Source organism: Dendrobates tinctorius, unplaced genomic scaffold (genome assembly GCF_039654945.1).
Source record: "Dendrobates tinctorius isolate UK_male_01 unplaced genomic scaffold, ASM3965494v1 ptg000138l, whole genome shotgun sequence".
NCBI lineage: Eukaryota > Metazoa > Chordata > Amphibia > Anura > Dendrobatidae > Dendrobates > Dendrobates tinctorius.
In genome coordinates, this window is record NW_027361806.1 from 10,181,191 (window position 1) to 10,200,997 (window position 19,807).

At 42.4% G+C, this 19,807-nt stretch overlaps 1 protein-coding gene across 2 annotated transcripts in view; it reads right to left on the minus strand.

Moving 5' to 3' along the window:
• The window catches only part of FYB2 (FYN binding protein 2), a 57,888-nt gene that overhangs the window by 17,494 nt on the left and 20,587 nt on the right, over positions 1 to 19,807 (minus strand). For both annotated transcript variants that reach the window (XM_073544554.1, XM_073544555.1), the window contains exons 5-16: positions 19,271 to 19,365; positions 18,548 to 18,608; positions 15,179 to 15,273; positions 13,745 to 13,788; positions 13,220 to 13,242; positions 10,867 to 10,969; positions 10,605 to 10,764; positions 8,264 to 8,390; positions 6,788 to 6,825; positions 4,611 to 4,671; positions 3,029 to 3,094; positions 1,870 to 1,895 (exon numbers count right to left, since the gene is read on the minus strand). In XM_073544554.1, the coding sequence (XP_073400655.1) occupies positions 1,870 to 1,895; positions 3,029 to 3,094; positions 4,611 to 4,671; positions 6,788 to 6,825; positions 8,264 to 8,390; positions 10,605 to 10,764; positions 10,867 to 10,969; positions 13,220 to 13,242; positions 13,745 to 13,788; positions 15,179 to 15,273; positions 18,548 to 18,608; positions 19,271 to 19,365 (899 nt within the window). The remainder of the gene's footprint in view (positions 1 to 1,869; positions 1,896 to 3,028; positions 3,095 to 4,610; positions 4,672 to 6,787; positions 6,826 to 8,263; positions 8,391 to 10,604; positions 10,765 to 10,866; positions 10,970 to 13,219; positions 13,243 to 13,744; positions 13,789 to 15,178; positions 15,274 to 18,547; positions 18,609 to 19,270; positions 19,366 to 19,807) is intronic.

Here is a 19,807-nt window from a genome sequence, read left to right on the forward strand (position 1 = left end):
ATTGACATGTCAATTATTTCTGCGGACTCTGCTGCGGTTTGCCACCTATTCCATTGTCCAGGTGGCAAACCGCAGGGCAAAACCGCAAGTATTTTACCTGCGGTTCTGCAGATAAAAATCTGCAGACCAATCCGCAGTGTGTGCACTTAGACTTAGACAGTTTGTTACAGGACTCTGACGAGGTCAGTCTGTGAAAGGAGATCCCCTGAGTGGGATGGATGAAGGAAGTGCTGCAGCCGACCTCAGTGATCTGGGTCCGCTGGCACAAGAAAGAGACATTGATAGAAAGCCTGACTCTCCATAAGAAGGAAAGAATTAGTACGGAACGTGAGGAGAAGACGAGAACCAAGGATCAGGGTTAGAGGCGAACCCTCCCAAGTTTTAAGCGCAAGGCCGGGGTCCGGTCCCCGAGGTTGTATGGATACTAATGGTCCAGCAGCAGACACCGGAGGAATAGAAGTTGTCACCACTTTATTCACACACCAGACTTGGGGGCACAAAAGCAATGTGTGTGAGCCGGGACTAGGTAGAAGGAGGCCCCGAAGCAGGCTACAGCTGTCTGCCGTACAAGTAGAGTTCTTAGGAACATCTGACAGGAGGCACTCCAGTGTAACTCAGTACTGTGAGTACTTCACTAAGAGGGAGACGTTCAGAAAAGGCACATATGTTGGCAGAGTGTTGGAAAGGAGTGCTTCATCTTGCCTGGAAGTTGGCTGAGCTCCTGACCCGGAGGACACGGCACGGATGTGGGCACCTGTACCACAACAGACTGTGAGTAAAGCTTTGGAACTACATGCCCTGGTGTCCTCCGCTTATTCCGGCGCCAACCTGCCCAGCACTGCTACATCCCTCCTGTGCCCGACACTACACCATCTAAGTGTCACTTCACCTACACTGCCCTGGGACTACAGCCCTTCCTGTGGAGGGCTATAACATCACTGCTGCACCACACCATCTGTCCCAGAGGATCTGTCTGCAGCGTCAGCTTAACATCTTCCATGCCGAACACCACAGGTGGCGTCACGAATCACTTATAAACTTTCACCACCATAAGCACACTGAAACAACCCCTTTTGCAATGGAGCCCCAGGGCCACAAACCGGGTCACTGCTGCAGTGACAACTCTCGTTGAGAAGATCAACCAGCCCTGGCGTGTGAGGGCGCTCCAGATGTCAAAGAATTTTTATGAAATATTGTTTCCCGCTGGAAGTTTTTCTCCTTTCTCTATTGTTGGACTGGTTGCTCAGCCTATTCCATGCGGGGATGGATGTGGAGAAGACTACTAGAGGTGAGCTGACTTTACAATTTTCTATTTATCTCGTGTGATACGCCAATTCTGGGGCGATGACGGACTTGTATTTTTAGGCTGGGAAGGAACCAATAACCAGGGACTTTCCCAGCCTGATATTAGCATCCCACAACTGTCTGCTTTACCTTGGCTGATTTTCAAAAATAGGGGGGATCCCACATCATTTTTTAAAATTTATTTATTAGATTAAACAAAGCTAAAACACCCTTTAGTGCCACATTAAAGCACTAAAGGGTGCAAGTTTATTATATGTCGCGGGGGTTGTGAGTCTGACATTAGGTATCTACACGATCTCATCACTTCTTCTCCCCCCTGCCTTCTCTAAACAGATTATTACGTTCTGTAACCTCATCTCTCAGTGAATTAGCAGTTTGTTTTGATTTACAGATATGAGTTGTATTTTTTCAGGAGTGGATGGTCTGAGAATGTGGAGAAGAGGCTCATAAGTGGAGAAACAAGCAGATTTCTCAGATGAGATGCATTACAAAGTTTCTTAGATTTGCTTGTACTATTGATTTAAGCAAAGTTTGCTGAAATGTCAGTAACCATGAAATACTTACGTAAATTAGGAATTACAGGTGAATATCTGGAAAAATATAGACACATAGAAGATTAAGGATTAATAACAGCATACAATATGGTGGGAGATAATCAATTCAATGTAGTATAATGTCTTTGTTTTATTATAACCAGGGCCAATTTAGCAATAAGGTCCCCACCATGTGGCACATGCTGTAGGACCAAATGTAACCATGTGTTAGATCTGCGTGACTCTGACTGGTGATATTATTGGGGTACAGTATGGCGGGTGGGACATTAAAGCACAGTAAGGGCTTGTTTTCACAGGGAAAAACTGCTCTCTGCCCTATTGAGAGCAGAGTGCTGTTCTGTAGTGCGCATGCGCTGACACTCTTTGGCTTTTTCTTGCGCATGCGCACTGAAGTACTTTACTCTTCTCTCCACAGGGCAGAGAGAAGTGCGCCAGCGCAGGTGACAGATTCCCATACCCGAAGGCTGGAATTTACAAGCATTTAAAATGTAAGTTAACTTTTCAAAGCTTTTTGATACATTGTATCTCCTCTGACTCACTGTTGTTCAGTGAGGGTCCAGGTCCATAGATATCTACCGATCCCTCACACCCCAGAGAAGAGCTGAGCTCACGCCTGTGTCCTGCACTCAATGATAAAGCCTATGGGTCTATACGCTGCTGTCTGCACTTCTATCTGGTGGTTTGAGTAATTATGGGGGAGGATCAGGAACCAGACCCCGATCAGTGGATTACATTCACTCCAATATTGTAAGTTTTGTTACAATTTAATGCTATTATATTCAGATCATGTTATATTACCGCTGGAAGACACAGTTGTTTGGGCACTGTTTGGCGGTATTATTTTGAGATAGCACGGTAGTATTTTATGCCATTGCACCTTGGCTCTAGCCTTTTGGCATTGTAGACCAGTATTATAAGAGTACTATGTAGCAATATTATTTGGGCTAAGTAACATGGTATTTTTCTCCTTTTTTTGCTTATCTACCGCGATTTTGGTAACATGACGTTCTGCTATTTGGTCGCATTTGAGCAGTATTATTTGGCTGCCAAGAAGTAGTATTTGGGCCAAATAAGGTAATATTTTTGGAAACTGTATATTTTTGGCATTTCCTGGGGAGGAGAAACCTGGATGCGGACCCATTTGGTTACACCTAATATTACACACTTACGCTTGATCTTCTTTGGATTTGTTTTTCTTAAACAATTGTACAAATCCTTTTCCTTTACCACCAGAACTAGGAAAAAAAGAAAATATTTAAAATAATACATATATTTTTTTAACCCCCTTCCCAACCGGGTGTAATTTTTATTTTTTTTTGTGTTTTTTTTTTCTCCTCTTTTTTCCAAGCGCAATAAGATTTGTTTTTATTTTCCCTTTACCATAGATGTGAGATTTGTTTTTACTGCTACACAATTTGTAGTTATAAATGCCCTGGTCATTTTACCATATAATATGCTAAAAAAACGGGAAAAAATTCCAAATGCTGTGAAATGTGAAAAAAAAAAAACACGGCAATTCTATCTGTATTTTTTGGGTTTTGTTTTTTTTATGGCCTTCACTGTATGGTACAAATGACTTGGCTACACGTGTGATTACAATGACAACAAATTTTGTAAAAAGAAAAATATTTGGTTTATGTTTCAATTTTCTGAGACCATTTTGTTTTTCCGGTAAAGCGGGGGTGAGGGTGTAACTGCAATAGGTGCAGGGCTTGTAATCACACCCGGGCCCTAGAGCCTAGTGGGCCCCAAAAGACCCTTTTTCCTATATATAAAAGCCCAATACTATTAAAAAATCTGAAATAATTGGGGGCCCCGTTAGAGCTTTTGCATTGGGACTCATGAGCTACAAGTTACGTCACTGGGTGGGGGCTAGTTTTTTTTGTGTGTCCAGCTATAGCTTTTATGGATACCATTTTGATAAAGATACATTTTGAATGCTTTTTGTTTTATTTTTTTGGAGAGGCGAGACAACCGAAAAATGGAAATTTTGGCATTTCAAGTTTTTTTTTTACGCCATATGGTTTTAACTAATTTTACCATTTTTTCATTAATGTTTGGATGGTAAAAAGGGGGTGTTCAAACTTTTAGGTTTTCTCTTCTTATCATTTTTTTATTTTCATTTTTTTTGGAACCTCTGATTGCTGTCTTGCTTGTTCTATATACTGCCACACTATTGTATCACGTGTTGTAAGGATGATCTTCTTTGAGGCCCCCTAGTGGTCATGATGAGCCTTTGGGTAACGAGGGAGCCAATGGGCTCTGAGACAGACACCTTGCCGAGACATCACCGCTAAGGGGCCATAAATATCAAGATCTCTGCTTGCTTTGTCAGAGAAGACATTGTTGCGGACAGCCGGCTCTGACCTTGTGTGCTCACACATCTACAAGTTGGTAACATTGTATCTGTGTAGGACCTGAAACTTAAAACAATCCTTTAAAAAAAATTTGGTTCCAGACTAATATTTTATGTGGTTCCTCTGTTATTTCTCTTGTAAATATATAGATAAATTACCAACTTGGTAGGTTCCCCCCCACCATCATCTTATTAGGATTTACCCCTTCTAAGCAGGACGCTGTCCGATCAATGCTGTACAGGGACCGACCCTAATAATAAGAGGAAAGGTGACGACCACTTGTGTCAGCACACATTCCCAGCAGGGGAAGCCGAGATGTGACACCTGGAAAAATGCTCCTTCATGTAATGAAGAATGTCCGGATTTATTCACACAGAAATGTCAGGTTACTGACTTGTGGAAGCTCTGGCCGGCGCTGCTGATGTCATCGTAAGTCTCATCTGAATTTCCAGAATCTAAAATGGAGAAATGAGATATTAGAAAGTGATCACGTCTTATTCGGTCTGAAGAGGAGAAACATTTCTCCAAAGCGTAGAAGAACCTGTTAAGACATCCTGAATAAGAGGAGCTCATCCTGAGGCCTCATTCAGGCGACCCCCTTTTTTTCAGGTACGAGAAAAATCAGACGGAATGTTCTGATCAAACTCGAAGCAGACTTGAATCCGAAGTAGATCCGAGGTGGACGCAAGACGTGCCCCCCCCCCCCGAGGAAGCCAAGTAGTGAAATGCGCGTTGGGGTCCCGCTCTCCACTAATAGTAAGTTTGGGTCCTGGCTTTTTCTTTTGTACACACTTATCTTTGCACATGTCTGTCTCCTTGGCTCAATGAGTACTGGCTGCCAGCCATATCTGACATATGATTAGGCCCCTGTTTTCTGATGCTCATATGGTAGATCTGATCTCAGGATCACTTTATTCATTTTTAATAGGCCTATGAATCTATTAGGGTGGCTGTCTCTATGCACTATTGCACGTTAACTTTTTACTGAGAGAAATCTGCATTTTTTACTATATTTTGCAACTTTGCACTATTGCATATTATATATTACATGAGGCCAATTTATATGTTTACATGTGCAATTGTTCCTACATTTGCCAACTGGTTACCCGCTCTTACTTTTATGTGGATACTAAGTGTCGCTTTTTCCTTTATATACTGTACCTTTTGATAGATTTATTATTAATCTGCATTTTACCAATTTTTTGGATTAAAAACAATAAAATTACAATTCTTAATGTATTGCTCCTGATTCCATCTTTTGTTGCGAGTATCATTTATTGTTATGATGGATGAGCTTTGATATATTAGCCTCCTTTGGTTTGCTGTTGAATCCGAAGTAGATCCGTGGTGGACGCGAGGTGGACGCGAGGTGGACGCGAGGTGGACGCAAGGTGGACCAGAGGTGGACGCAAGGTGGACCAGAGGTGGACGCAAGGTGGACCAGAGGTGGACGCAAGGTGGACCAGAGGTGGACGCAAGGTGGACCAGAGGTGGACGCAAGGTGGATCAGAGGTGGACGCAAGGTGGATCAGAGGTGGACGCAAGGTGGATCAGAGGTGGACGCAAGGTGGATCAGAGGTGGACGCAAGGTGGATCAGAGGTGGACGCAAGGTGGACGCAAGGTGGATCAGAGGTGGAACAGAGGTGGAACAGAGGTGGATCAGAGGTGGATCAGAGGTGGAACAGAGGTGGAACAGAGGTGGAACAGAGGTGGAACAGAGGTGGATCAGAGGGGGATCGGAGGTGGATCCGAGTATGATCCAAGGTGGATCACAGAATGATCAGAATATGATCCGAGGTGGATCAGAGTTGGATCGGAGTTGGATCCGATTTTCTCGTATGTGGAAAAATGAAAAAAAATCTCCACCTTATCTATTTTAATAGTCAGTGAAAATCGGACTGCTCTTGGATGGCATCTGTGCACAGTCCAATTTTTCAACACAGCCATTGACTTACATTGCTGATTTTGATCCGACTTTAGGATGAAAATCTCCAATATTTTCTGCAGACTACTTGGACCGAAGGGGGAAAAAAAACTAAAAAAAAAATAAAAAAAATAAAAAAAAATCGGACATGGACCATAGACTATCACAGATACGAGTGCTATCCGTAAAAAACGCAGATAGCACTTGTACTTGACATCGGACACCTGAACGATGCCTCCTCCTCACAGAGTTTTTGAAACTCTTATTTGTCCCTTTCTGAGCATCACATAACTAATTTATGGCCACAAATGACATAAGAGAACTGAATTTTGCAGTCATATAGTAAAGATTCAGAAACAAGACCGATAAAAGCAAAACTCCTGTGTGAATGCGCGCACTTAGATTACTGGTAACTCATTCAGTAGTTTGTAATGTTCAGGGGAACAAAGAGCCTGCAAAAGCCAAATGGTGAAAAACAAATAAAATACCCAATTACAAAAATATTTTTTTTAACCAAACTACAAGCATATAAGTAAAAAACAAAAAAAAAAAACCCTTGACTTTAAAGGTCTCCATATCTTTAACTTTCTCCAGAGAGAAGACACTCATTACTACTTTTCTCTGATCTGACAGTATCATTACTTACTGTTGTCCAAGCCCCTAAATGTCTCTGCATTTGCTCCACTAAAAAGAAAAAAAAATATGAATACAGAAAATGTGATTACTTCTATAAGTTCACATGATTTTTTTTGTCATTGTAAAATCAGAATATCATTAAAGTGTACCTGTCATCTCAGGTGACCTTTCAGAATGCACCTTCCTGTGTGTACATGAGGAATAACACTATTTCTACTCATTATCTGACTTATATCCTGCATTTCTCACCAGTTTCATCCTCTGTATGGTCTCTCTAATTTTCTGTTCCCTCTGAGCTGGTGGATGGAGAACAGCTGATTTGATGTCTCCTATTTATTTAGCACCAACAGACAGAGCAGGATTCCTGCTTTTCTGTCTCAATGTAGCACATATGTAGAAGGAGCAGCATTATGGAGGACATTATACAGCAGTACTGAGCAGTGTGGCTGTGAACTCAGCACTGTGGCGATATAAAACACTTTATAGAAAGCTGTAGCAGCATGCAGGACATTATACAGCAGTACTGTGCAGTATAGCTGTAAATCCAGCTTGAGATAAGATATAATACTTATTCAAAAGCCGCAGCACCACAAGCATTTGCCTGTGCTTCTGTCTATAAGGGCGCAGTCAAGACGACCGTATAAATCGGACTGAGTTCGGAACACACGCACGGACTGGCTGGCAGCTCTTCCTACCTGAGCGTTATCACTTTGTGTATTTCTATGTAGCTGTCACACTTGGGTCAGGAGAGCCATTGACTGTGCCCTTACACGATTCACCCTTCCCCCACCACCCTTCTCTCTCCATAGACTATGATAGACAGCTGCAATATGATCCTTCAATGAGTTGTTAATATTGTTTGCACCATGATGGATTTTAGCAATTTATTTTCTAGTGAATAATTAGTTCAGGAAGCAGGGAAAGGAAGAGAAGTGGCTCATAAGTGGAGAAAAAAATTATATTTTTCTGGTAAAATATATTACAAAGTTTTTTTACTTAATATTCGCTCGTACTATTCTTTTATGCAAAGCTTGTTGGCATGATAGCGACCCTTTAAAGCAAAGATCTGCTGCCCCCATGTAGAAGCAGAATTTCAATTGTATTACATCTCATTTCTTTCAGTCTGGTGTTTCTTAATATGTACGTTAGCTATTTTACAGACTATTTCAGACTATATCACAGATTACAATTCACTAATATAGTAAATAATATCTGATGGCGGCTCTTCGGCTGCGTGTGATACATTGTTCCCCGATATCAGCCACTTCAGGGCGGGCTGGTTATAGAGGGTCACTAAACCCGTTTTCATGATCACGGCTACATGATACATAATTTTCACTACTAAAAAGCTCTAAAATATCAACAGCCGTAAGGATGAAGGCTACTAGGAGCGCTGCCTCATGCATCTCACTTCTGTAGGCCAAGGACTCGGGTTAGTGCCCCCTTTACAAATGCAAACGCTCATAAAATAGAATAATCCACACACCTGTCTTTTCGCCCGACCTCTGTGTCAGCGTACAGATCTTTGTCGGCAGGGATTTGGAATACGTTCTGGTTACACAAGGCCTGGATTTCATCGCTGATCTGCAAAGAGGCCACCGGCACAAACCCATCTGTCAAAATTAACAAATATAGGGAAACTATCATATACGTGGAATGACACTCATCATCCCTTAACGGCTGCAAAATTAGAAGGAGGGTCTTCTCTTATCGTCATATAAACTGTCACAGAAGAGGATAATCTGACTTTCCACCAGGTACAGACTGGGGCTGAAATTCAGCCCTGGCATTTGAATCATACAGGCCCATGTTGTCCCTGTCCCCAAGCACCAGATGGGATATATTACTATTATTACCCTGGATGGAGGAAAGCAAGATTTACTACAGGACCCATATTTCTAATGAGACCCGTGGCCTGCTGGGGTAAGTGAGGGAGTCAATGACTTTGTGCTTCATCACAGGTCTTAAAGGGAATCTGTCACCCCATTTTTGCCGGCACCGCCATCAGTGGCTTATCTACAGCATTCTGTAATGCATTCTGTAATGCTGTAGATAAGCCCCCGATGTAACCTGAAAGAGAAGAAAAATGAGTTAGATTATACTCACCCAGGGGCGGTCCGGGTCCAGTTCAGGTCCGACGGGTGTTGCAGTCCGGTCCGGCGCCTCCCATCTTCATACGATGACGTCCTCTTCTTTGCTTCCCGTTGCCGCTCCTGTGCAGCTACACTGCTCTGCCCTGTTGAGGGCAGAGCAGAATCCTGCCGTGCGCAAGCGCCTGACCTCTCTGACCTTTCTCGGCGCCTGCGCACTGCAGTACTCTGCTCTGCCTTCAACAGAGCAGATATAGTACGCCTGCGCAGGAGCCATAGCAGAAGTAAGGAGGAGGACGTCATCGCTAGAAGATGGTAGGCGCCGGACCGGACCCCCGGGTGAGTATAACTTGTTTTTCTTCTCTTTCAGGTTACATCGGGGGCTTATCTACAGCATTACAGAGTGCTGTAGATAAGCCCATGATGGCAGTGCCGGCAGCTGATAATCGAAAAAATAGGTGACAGATTCCCTTTAAATGTATGAGTGTCTTGAGAACACAGATTCTGTTAACAACATAGCAGACAAGGTGGCCCATGACCAGACAGGCCCGTCTGGCATTTGCCAGAGTTGCCAGTCCGGCCCTGCTTTCCACTGCAGACAGTAGTCCTGGTAAGTACATGTCCCATGATGCCTCATAGGCCAGTGAGGTCAGATCACAGCTATCAGAAGCTACAGCTTAGATACATTGTACCAATTTGTGAGCAGGATTCTAGAGAGCGGCAGATACAGGAAAAGGCCCAGGAGAGGTTGCAGCCCGTGCTCTGCGCAGCAGCACGCCGCAGCTCACAGGCAGTGTATAGGCTGCAGACACTGCAGGTCCGGTAGGGATAATGGAATGGAGAGGGCTTTATAGTATCTACAGGAAAAGCTCGCAAGAAGATACATACACAAGACCATGCAGATTTACAGCTGATGAAGTCTCTTGTTTGTGCGCATTTTCCCATAGAAGTCTTTCAGTTCATCATTCTAGGCGTATGTGAAAGATACGTACAATTTTTTATAGCTCCTCATGGATCAGAGTGCAAGCATCAGACACTGCATAATTTCAGCCATACATGTTTAAGGCTGGGGTCTCACTTGCGAGTGTGATGCGAGAAACTCGCATCAATGCCCGCCACTGCCGCCGGTGGTTCGGAATGGAGCGTGCAGCTGCATAGAAATACTCCGGTCCCGGGTGCCGGTGGCAGTGCCGGGCATTGATGAGAGTTTCTCGCATCACACTCGCAAGCGTGACCCCGGCCTAACTCTGAACCGCTGCAGAGTTTAAAATCCAAGAGGACGGAGCCACCTGAGAGTCTAGTCAGACAGACGGGTCCTAGGAGGCTTCTACCTGTCCCCCCAACCCTGGAGTGACAAGTCTTTTCTAATGCAAATTGCCTCTGCAAGAGGACTAGAACTCTTGGAAGTAGCAATCCTAAAAGTCAGTATGGACCCATGGGTAGCAGCAGTGGCTTTTCAACTATGTCTTTCCCTGAGATGTTGCAGCATTTCAGAATTAAACATATATGGCGACCAAGATCATACAGCCACAATCTGACACGTCCACAGGCGGCATGTAACCTGTAAACTGCCCCCATAGCATTTTATGTGGCTAAGTAACGGGAATTTAACTAAGATTCTGGCAGTAGGAATAGTCCCTACACAGTCAAACAATCCATCATCATCAAACTTTTTCCCAGTCAAGAATGTGGCATGGGAGAAGGATTTCTTCATGCTCAGCCTTTTCCATCACTTACATTTTCCGTGGACATCCCTTGACAGCCATTTTCCTGGGGGACAGTCGTTCATCTGAATAACCTCAACTTTGTCCCCTTTCTTCACGGGAAGTGCATTTTTTTCATGCTTGAAATCTTCCATAATTTTGGATGTGCATAACATCTTCTCCTGCCCTGTGATCTAAGTAACACATCCTTACAGTCACCACCAGAACGCATTTACATGTAATCAGTATCGAGCCGTAAAAAGGAGGAAAAAATAAAAAAACTATCCTCAGATTACCTTGTATTTTTTCCTAAGCGCTTGTTTGTCTTTTCCCATTTTCAGCTCTTTGGATTTGCTTTCTTTTAGTCCCAACAATCCGTTGAATGTATCGAAACTGGCACTGGAGGAGTAAAAAGAGAAAGGTCGATTGTAACAACGTATCCGAGCTCTAGTCCCAAAGAAAACCTACACTGTAGCATAAAGATAAATTATTCTAAGAGATCTGAAACCAGATTTCTCAACATAAACTGAATTTATTACTGAATACATTTCTTAGACCTGACAAGACTGGTGTACATATTTTGAAAATTCATGTCAGAATGGCTGTACAATATTCTTTTTTTTTTTTAAGTTTACACTTAATCACCATGTACCTAGCCTGATTGACAGATCCTCAGTGTCCCTCCTCCCTGTTGCTGCTAAGATCTCAGATTGCTCATTACAAGCCACAGCTGATATATATTCTATAACTAAATTATAATATATTATATATATATATATATATATATATATATATATATATATCTGTATTTTTTTTAAATTTATTTATTTATTTTTTTTTACACAGCGCTCCAAATCCGCTGACATAATTAAATGACTGCGCTCTTGCCATTTGCAGGTGACACTGGATGGACATAATTTTCTACTGGTTTTGAATAGAACAGGATATATAGCCTCCTCGTTGCAAAATGTAATTTCTTTCCTTTAACAATAATGAAACGACTCTACTGCCTTGGCCCCAGTCTGCACAGTAAAGTAGACAAGTAAGCTGCTGAATACAGCCTGTGACTGCCCTAGTGGCCAGTGTAAAAACTGCAATATTCCAAATAAAACATCAAAAACAAGGAAAATAAATAAAATAAATAGCGAATATATATATATATATATATATATATATATATACACACACACACATTTTTTTTTTTTTTACTGGAAAAACCTGATGTGATTTCCTAATGATACTTTCCCATTTAATAATGACTTTATGCAAAAATGTGAAAAGATATCGTTTATAGATATGATGAGAGACTTCCCCAGATTTATTGCTGGAGCTCACGGTGCTGGAATAACTAAAGATATGCAAGATTAGTTAGTACTAATGTAGCCAAGTCCAAGAAGCATGAGGGCCAAGTCATCCAGCAGTTTTAGCCAGCATTCTCTTGAAATGTCACAAACTTTTCTGTGCAATTTGTTGTTGCACAAAAATGTTGCAACTTTTGTCGTTTTTCACAACTCGAGGAGAAAAGTGGCGACAAGAATGTACAACAAGTCTCCAACAAATACATTTCTTCCGCTGCCGCACGAGCGCTGAAAGAGGCGCCAAAATTCATTAAGAGCCGCAACTTTTAAGACCACCGGCGGACATAACATTGGTGGAACCTGTGCAGCCACACAAGAGGTAAAGGGGCCACTACTGGTGGAATGGTGCATTATGAGGAGCTGCTCAACTGAGAAGGCACCATATACTGTTATTGCAGAGGGGCCTTCTTCAGTCTGGGTGCACTCCTGATACAAAGTGCCAGTCTTGATGAATCGGGGCTAAAATTAAGAGCAGTAACCTCCAATATGTCGTTCTGCGGAATGCAGGGAGTTGTAGTTAGAGGAGAACTGGAAAGTCTCAGGCTGGAAAACAATTACTAATAATATATGGCATGCAAATTAATCATTAATATGAAACACTTTAAAAACAAAAATACTTCGCTTTTTAAGGCTGGGATGAGCAGAATATATATATATATATATATATATATATATATATATATATATATATATATATATATATATATATATATATATAGCTTGTACATATATACATGCACTTTTTATTTTATTTTACGAGACGGCTTGATGAATGCTGGAATAGAAAATATTCTATATATTCTATAATAGTTAATATTCTATATTTTCAGTCAGCCATAGAAAAACTAAATGAAACTGAACTGAGAAGTAAACCATATGGTCTCTATTATATCCATGTTAGTCCTCTCGGTTTCTTTTGGAGTCACAGAGGCTCCAGCTTTGGAAATCACTAGCAAATACGGTAGATGATTTTGGCAGAATAGCTGAGCACTGCCAGACATTTTCCCAACAGCGGCCATGTAATGTAGTGCTACATTGTGGTCATTCCGCTGAACGGCCCACCACGGATGATACATCGACGACATGTCAGCCGACGCGGGAGCCACTTTTATACCCTCCATCATGAAATATGCTAAACATAGAAAAGTCTTTCCTCTCAAGGCACTAACAGTAAAGAATTATTCTGCTTCTAAAATAATTTAAAAAAAAACAAAAAAACCTGCAGAATATTATTAGGGAAATAGGAGAAAAATGTAAAAATATATATGTAATAAAATTCTCTAATTTTTACCTGAGGTCATCATCCACAGAGACCTATAGAGAGAAATATAGAAAAGATTAGTTCTACCAACTCCGCACAGATAGAATCCTTTGAAGATGCCATTCAGGTCCCGGCTTTCCAGTATTTTCGGAATGTGGTCGGACACATTTGTGGTGCGGGGACATGCATTTCTAACCTTGTTAAACCCCTTTTATGAGCATGTCTGCTGTGCCACAACAGAGGACTTCGTATGACACAGGTTTTTGGTTCCACCAGACCAAAGTCTCCCTTCAATACATAGAAAAAGTAATGAGCTCATGATGGGGAAACATATGTTTCTCTGCTGTTAACAAAATCCTTGGCCCAATTCTCTGACCCCGTTGCCTTGTTTAGACAGGGAAGTCCTGCAGGTAATGACCACCCATTATAGTCTGTACTCCCTTATCTCCCATGGATGCAGCGCTTTCTGCCTCCAGTATATGACATTATATGGTACTGGACTTAATTATAGCATCTCGCACCTTCCGATACTCCTCACCCCGCGGGTCCCCTCACCTTGTTGGTATATCCGTCCGCAGTCTCTGGGCTCCTCACAGAGTCTATAATAAAAGAAAATTCATTATAACTTAATCTTTGATGACTAAGAAGAATATAATAGACCGGCCGACAGTTGAGCAGTAGGGGGATCGCCCTGGAGTATTATATTATATGGAGTATTATAGGGTAGGCGCTCTTCAGCTTGGGGGTCTGTAATTGAAGATCTGGCCAAGAAGCTCAGGACACCGATCCGCCCACTGGTTTTGCATGACTCAACCCAGTCACTGATGATTGACCGCTCTGGTTTGCCTGCGCTCACTTCAGGCAAGCCAGCGCTGTAAATCACCAGTGAAAGGCAGGAAAAACGCACTGAGCATCCTACTTAGAATATCTGATTAAAGTTCGGTTTCTGCGAAAGTAGGAGCTACTGGAAGCCTACCGGTGCATTTTTTTTTTTTTGTTTTTGACAGGGGCTATATCCCTTACAAGACCAGGAGTGTAGTTTATACTGTCAGTTTGGCCCTTTAAAATCTGGATATTCAAAAAGCTCCCTCTGGTGGTGGATACAAGTAATCAAAATGTAATCTTAATCAGAACAAGCAGCAGTTCAGTGTCAGGTACCTACTTACCAGGAGCAAAAGAATCGTGGTCACAGTGGGTGCGACCATGACAGGGCCCATGATTGAGTTGCCCCCACTGACGACAATTTCATCTTGATGTGCATCCTTGCGCATTCAGGTGAAATGTATTGCGGTGCAGAGACCTGCATTCTCCCTGCACTGCAATACACACTGCCAACCAATCAGAAGCCGGTAGGTGACGTTGTCTTGCCAGTGACGCACGGCGAATGGCAGCGATGTGACGTGCTGCCTGTGGCGGCACGTCAAAATCAGCTGCCTGCTCCTGCACTGACTACAGAAGAGGACACTGCGCGGTGAGGGAGCAGAGGAAAGGGAGGAAAAGCGTTTATTTTTTTTTAAATCTGGTGAAGAACAGAAGCGGCCCAGGATGGGGGACAGTATACCTAGAAAGGGGGACAGTATACTGTACCTAGAAAGGGGGTGAACTGTATACCTGGAAGGGGGGGGACAGTATACATAGAAGGGGCGACATTATACCGTACCTAGAAGGGGGGACAGTATACCTGGAAGGGAGGACAGTATACTGTACCTAGAAAGGGGGTGAACAGTATACCTGGAAGGGGGGACAGTATACCTGTCATATACAGAACTATAGGAAAGCCAGGGGGTCCATATACATTTCATGCACAGGCGCCGGTTTCTGTCTGTGTCCACCACTGTCTCTTACATGAGGTGCCTAGTATGACTATTACAGGTCCCAGCATCCATCAGGTGATGATACATTTGCAGCGCAGTAATTCTTTGTAATAACAGAATCTTCAATGATGAATTATGTGTAGACAAATGCAACAAATGCTACAATGTAACTTACTAGGTTCCTCTGTGTCATAGAAATTACTGTTGTACAAGGACTCTCTGACCTTCAGAATTTCCTCATAACATGCCATCCCCTCCGAATCAAACTGGCTAGAAAGGAAAAAAGAAAGTAAAATTCTTTTCACATTTTCCAAAATGTACAACTTACTATTAACATACTTCACATTTTAGTTACTCACTATTTTTAAAATATCTGATTGCAGCTAAGAAATGTTCCCAGGACTAGAGACCCAGCGTCTGTACGGCTAGGAATGGAGTATTGGTCGCATATGCGTTACTCTCTCCATTCACTTCTATGGGAGGTCTGAAAACTGCCATGTCCCTGCGTGGTCAGACACGACCATTACACAGTAGGGGCACATTTATAAGATTATCTCAGCACAGGAGCATTTTATTTAAACACATCCAATTGTGGAAATTATTATTCCAAAATCTATTGATTAAAACAAAACTTTTGTTTGTGGGGAAATCCCCTTTAAGTGGAGGGATCTGGCCCATGCAGAGCCACCTCTCTATTCCCAGGGGCACATTCGAGAGACAGATGAGAGTCCAAGAAATGGAAACTAAATCCATCAGACAATTATGTAAAATCCTGTGGATAAATTGTCAAAATTGGAATACCCCTTTCAAATAGTCAAAAACACATATATTGTAACAATCCCACAGAAGCCATGATTATTGAGGTGGTCCACATAAGAAGCCACCAGTGATATACAATGGCTTGCTAACATATTTGCCCTCTTGGCTTTTTGCCTATTTTGTTACATTACAACCTGTGTGTAAATATTTCTGATGCATCAGCACTAAATAGTCTAAGGTGGTGAAGTAAGAAACATATAGGCATAAAGTAAATGTATGGGATCAAATAACTAAAAATTATGTATTTGTCCCTTTTGCCATGAAGCCCCTAAAACTTTCTGGTGCTAGCAATTCCGTTCATAAGTCCCATGCTTAGTGCTAGATTGCTAAGTGTCACATATCTGTCAGTATATACACTTTACCTTTTTTTTGAAAGGCCACAGAGGCTGCAACACCATTAACAAGAGGCTCCACTAACTAAACACCATGATTTCCAAACACCACCATGAAGACCAAGGAGTTCTTCAAACACCACCATGAAGACCAAGGAGATCTTCAAACACCACCATGAAGACCAAGGAGATCTTCAAACACCACCATGAAGACCAAGGAGATCTTCAAACACCACCATGAAGACCAAGGAGTTCTTCAAACACCACCATGAAGACCAAGGAGATCTTCAAACACCACCATGAAGACCAAGGAGATCTCCAAACACCACCATGAAGACCAAGGAGATCTCCAAACACCTCCATGAAGACCAAGGAGATCTCCAAACACCTCCATGAAGACCAAGGAGATCTCCAAACACCACCATGAAGACCAAGGAGATCGTCAAACACCACTATGAACACCAAGGAGATCTCCAAACAACACATTAAGACCAAGGAGATCTCCAAACACCACCATGAAGACCAAGGAGATCTTCAAACACCACCATGAAGACCAAGGAGATCTTCAAACACCACCATGAAGACCAAGGAGTTCTTCAAACACCACCATGAAGACCAAGGAGATCCTCAAACACCACCATGAAGACCAAGGAGATCTCCAAACACCACCATGAAGACCAAGGAGATCTCCAAACACCTCCATGAAGACCAAGGAGATCTCCAAACACCTCCATGAAGACCAAGGAGATCTCCAAACACCACCATGAAGACCACGGAGATAGTCAAACACCACTATGAACACCAAGGAGATCTCCAAACAGCACCATGAAGACCAAGGAGATCTCCAAACAAGTCAGGGACAAAGTTGTTGAGAAGTACAAGTCAGGGTTGGGTTATAAAAATTATCCCAATCTCTGGTGATCCCAGAGCACCATCAAATCCATTATCATTAAATGGAAAGAAAATAGTACCACAACAAACCTGCCAGGAGAGGGCGATCACCAAAACGCTCAACCCAGGCAAGGAGGGTATTAATCAAAGAGGCAGCACAGAGACCAAAGGTAACCCTGAAGGAGCTGAAGAGTTACCAAGCAGAGACTGGAGTTCCTGTTCATATGGCCACAATAAGTCATACACTCCACAGAGGTGGCCTTTATGGAAGAGTGGGCAGAAAAAGCCTTTAGTTACACAAAAATTGTAAGGCTTGTTTTGAGTTTGCTAAAAGACATGTGGGAGACTCCGCAAATGTATGGAGGAAGGGGCTGTGGTCAGATGAGACCAAAGCTGAACTTTTTGGTCACCATGGTAAATTCTATGTCTCGCAACAAACCAACACAGCTCATCATCCAAAGAATGCCATCCCCACAGTGAAACATGGTGGTAGCAGCATCATGCTATGGGGATGTTTTTCGGCATCAGGGACAGGGAAAATAGTCTGAGTCGAGGCGAAGATGGATGGTGTGAAATGCAGGGATATTCTTGAACAAAATCTGTTTCAGTCCGTCAGTGATTTGAGGCTGGGACGGTGGTTCACCTTCCTACAAGATAATGTCTCGAAGTATACTGCTAAAGCAACATTCGAGTGGTTTAAGGGTATATGTGTAAATGTTTTGGAGTGGCCTAGTCATTAGCCCAGACATTAATCCAAGTAAGAATCTATGGTCAGACTTGGAGATTGCTGTTCACCAGAGGAAACCATCTAATGTGAAAGAGCAGGAGCAGTTTGGCTTTGAGGAATGTGCAAAAATCCCAGTGGCAGATGTGGAAAGCTTATAGAGACTTATCCAGAGTGACTTGCAGCTGAAGCTGCCTCAAAAGGAGGCTTCACAAAGTACTGACTGTAGGGGGGTGAATAGTTATGCACACTGAAGTTTTCAGTTATTTTGTCCTATTTGTTGTTTTTGTCTCAATAAAAAGAAAACCAAATGTCCACAGTTCTATGCATGCTCTTTACATGAACTGATGCAAACCCTCAAAAAAACAGTGAAATTCCAGGTTGTGAGGTAGCAAAATACAAAAAATGCCAAGGGGGTGAATAATATTGCAAGACACTGTAACTAACATATGGTAGGCGTGGGCCCTGAAAAAGATTTGGACCAGAACCATGTCTGACCCAGGTCTACGGGTCAGGACAAGAGAATGAGCAGAGTTGCTGCGGTTTCCCATCTATAATGTTACGGTTTATGCTGCTACATTGTAACAATTCCAGTGCCTGCAGGCGCAAACTCAGGTCCAAATCTTAATGCAAATGACACATTTTTCCAATCGCTGATAGCAAGAAGTGTTTTTTTTTCCACCATGTTGGGGAACCAAAACAAAATTTCTTAGAAAGTTTCAAGACTTGTATTAAAATGGAAATCCTGACATGTCCCATATCCTTCCATTTCTTCTACCTTATGACCTCTGTTGCCTGGCTCACCGCCTCCGGGACAGGATTCACGGCATCAGGCGCATCTGCAGAACAAGATATAAATGAGTTATAATAGCAACAATTCAGTGATAAAAAAAAATGACCTGAAGACGCAACAGATCCTAATAAAATGTTGTACGTTGGTCTCAAAGCTGCAATAGCAAAAAGGATGATGTAAACCTGGACGGGGCGTCTCATCCTCAAATACATTGAAAGGGAATCCGTCAGTAGGATCAACCCTCCTAAGCAGTCTATATAGGTAGGTAGGTCATAGGAAAATGATACCTTGAGATCTGTGATCTGTTGTCTTATTCCAGAGAAATCCACATATTCCTTAATGTGTAAATGAGCTGTTAAGATCTATGGGCCGGGCATAGATCTCCCCGAGAATCTGCCTCCAGAGTTTATTATAAATGAAAGGAGGCGTTACCACTGTGGCATGTATACAGAAAAACGACGATGCATAGTCTAAAATAATGCCAAGAAGTAGCTTTATTGCTAAAAATACATAAAAGTCAGAGGAAATGGGATACACACACGTGTGATAACAAGCGGTGAGAAAAGGGGCGCACAAAGTGGGAGCAATTACTGTTGTATACATCTATTTATCATAACTAATGTCCAGGAGTGGCACGAAAATAAACAATAGTGAAAATAATTTTGCAACAGAACAAGGAGTTTCCTAAAAGACCTCCCTGGAACTCACCGTACTCCACAACATCATTGGCTACATAGCCATCAGCGTCACTTTCTGCTGGACTGAAAGTTTCATCATAAACGTCTTCACTCGTTGGCAGGAGGCTGAAATAAAATACAGACAGTAAGAAGTCCGGCAACAGCGATCCTGGAAGCTTATAAACCGATCAAACCCATCAAGCCAGAAATCTGACTGGTAGGGCACTATATGACGGTATTATTAGGACACATACTGTAGCATCTATTATCTGGACAGTGTGACGCTACTTATGCACTGTATGGCAGTATTATTAGGGCACTGTTTTGCACATAAAGACCCTATTTTCTGAACTGTGTGGCACCTCCCTCTTGGGCGCAATATGGCAGTATTATTAAGCCGCTGGTTTGCAGTTATACCCTTTATGTTCTGGACTGTGTGACACCAGCAGTGTTATATGGCATTACAGTGGCTTGAAAAATTATTCACCCCCATTGGCTTGCTACCTATTTTGTGACATTACATCCTGTGTGTAAATATTTCAGTAATCTGAAAAAGGGGGAAAAGTCC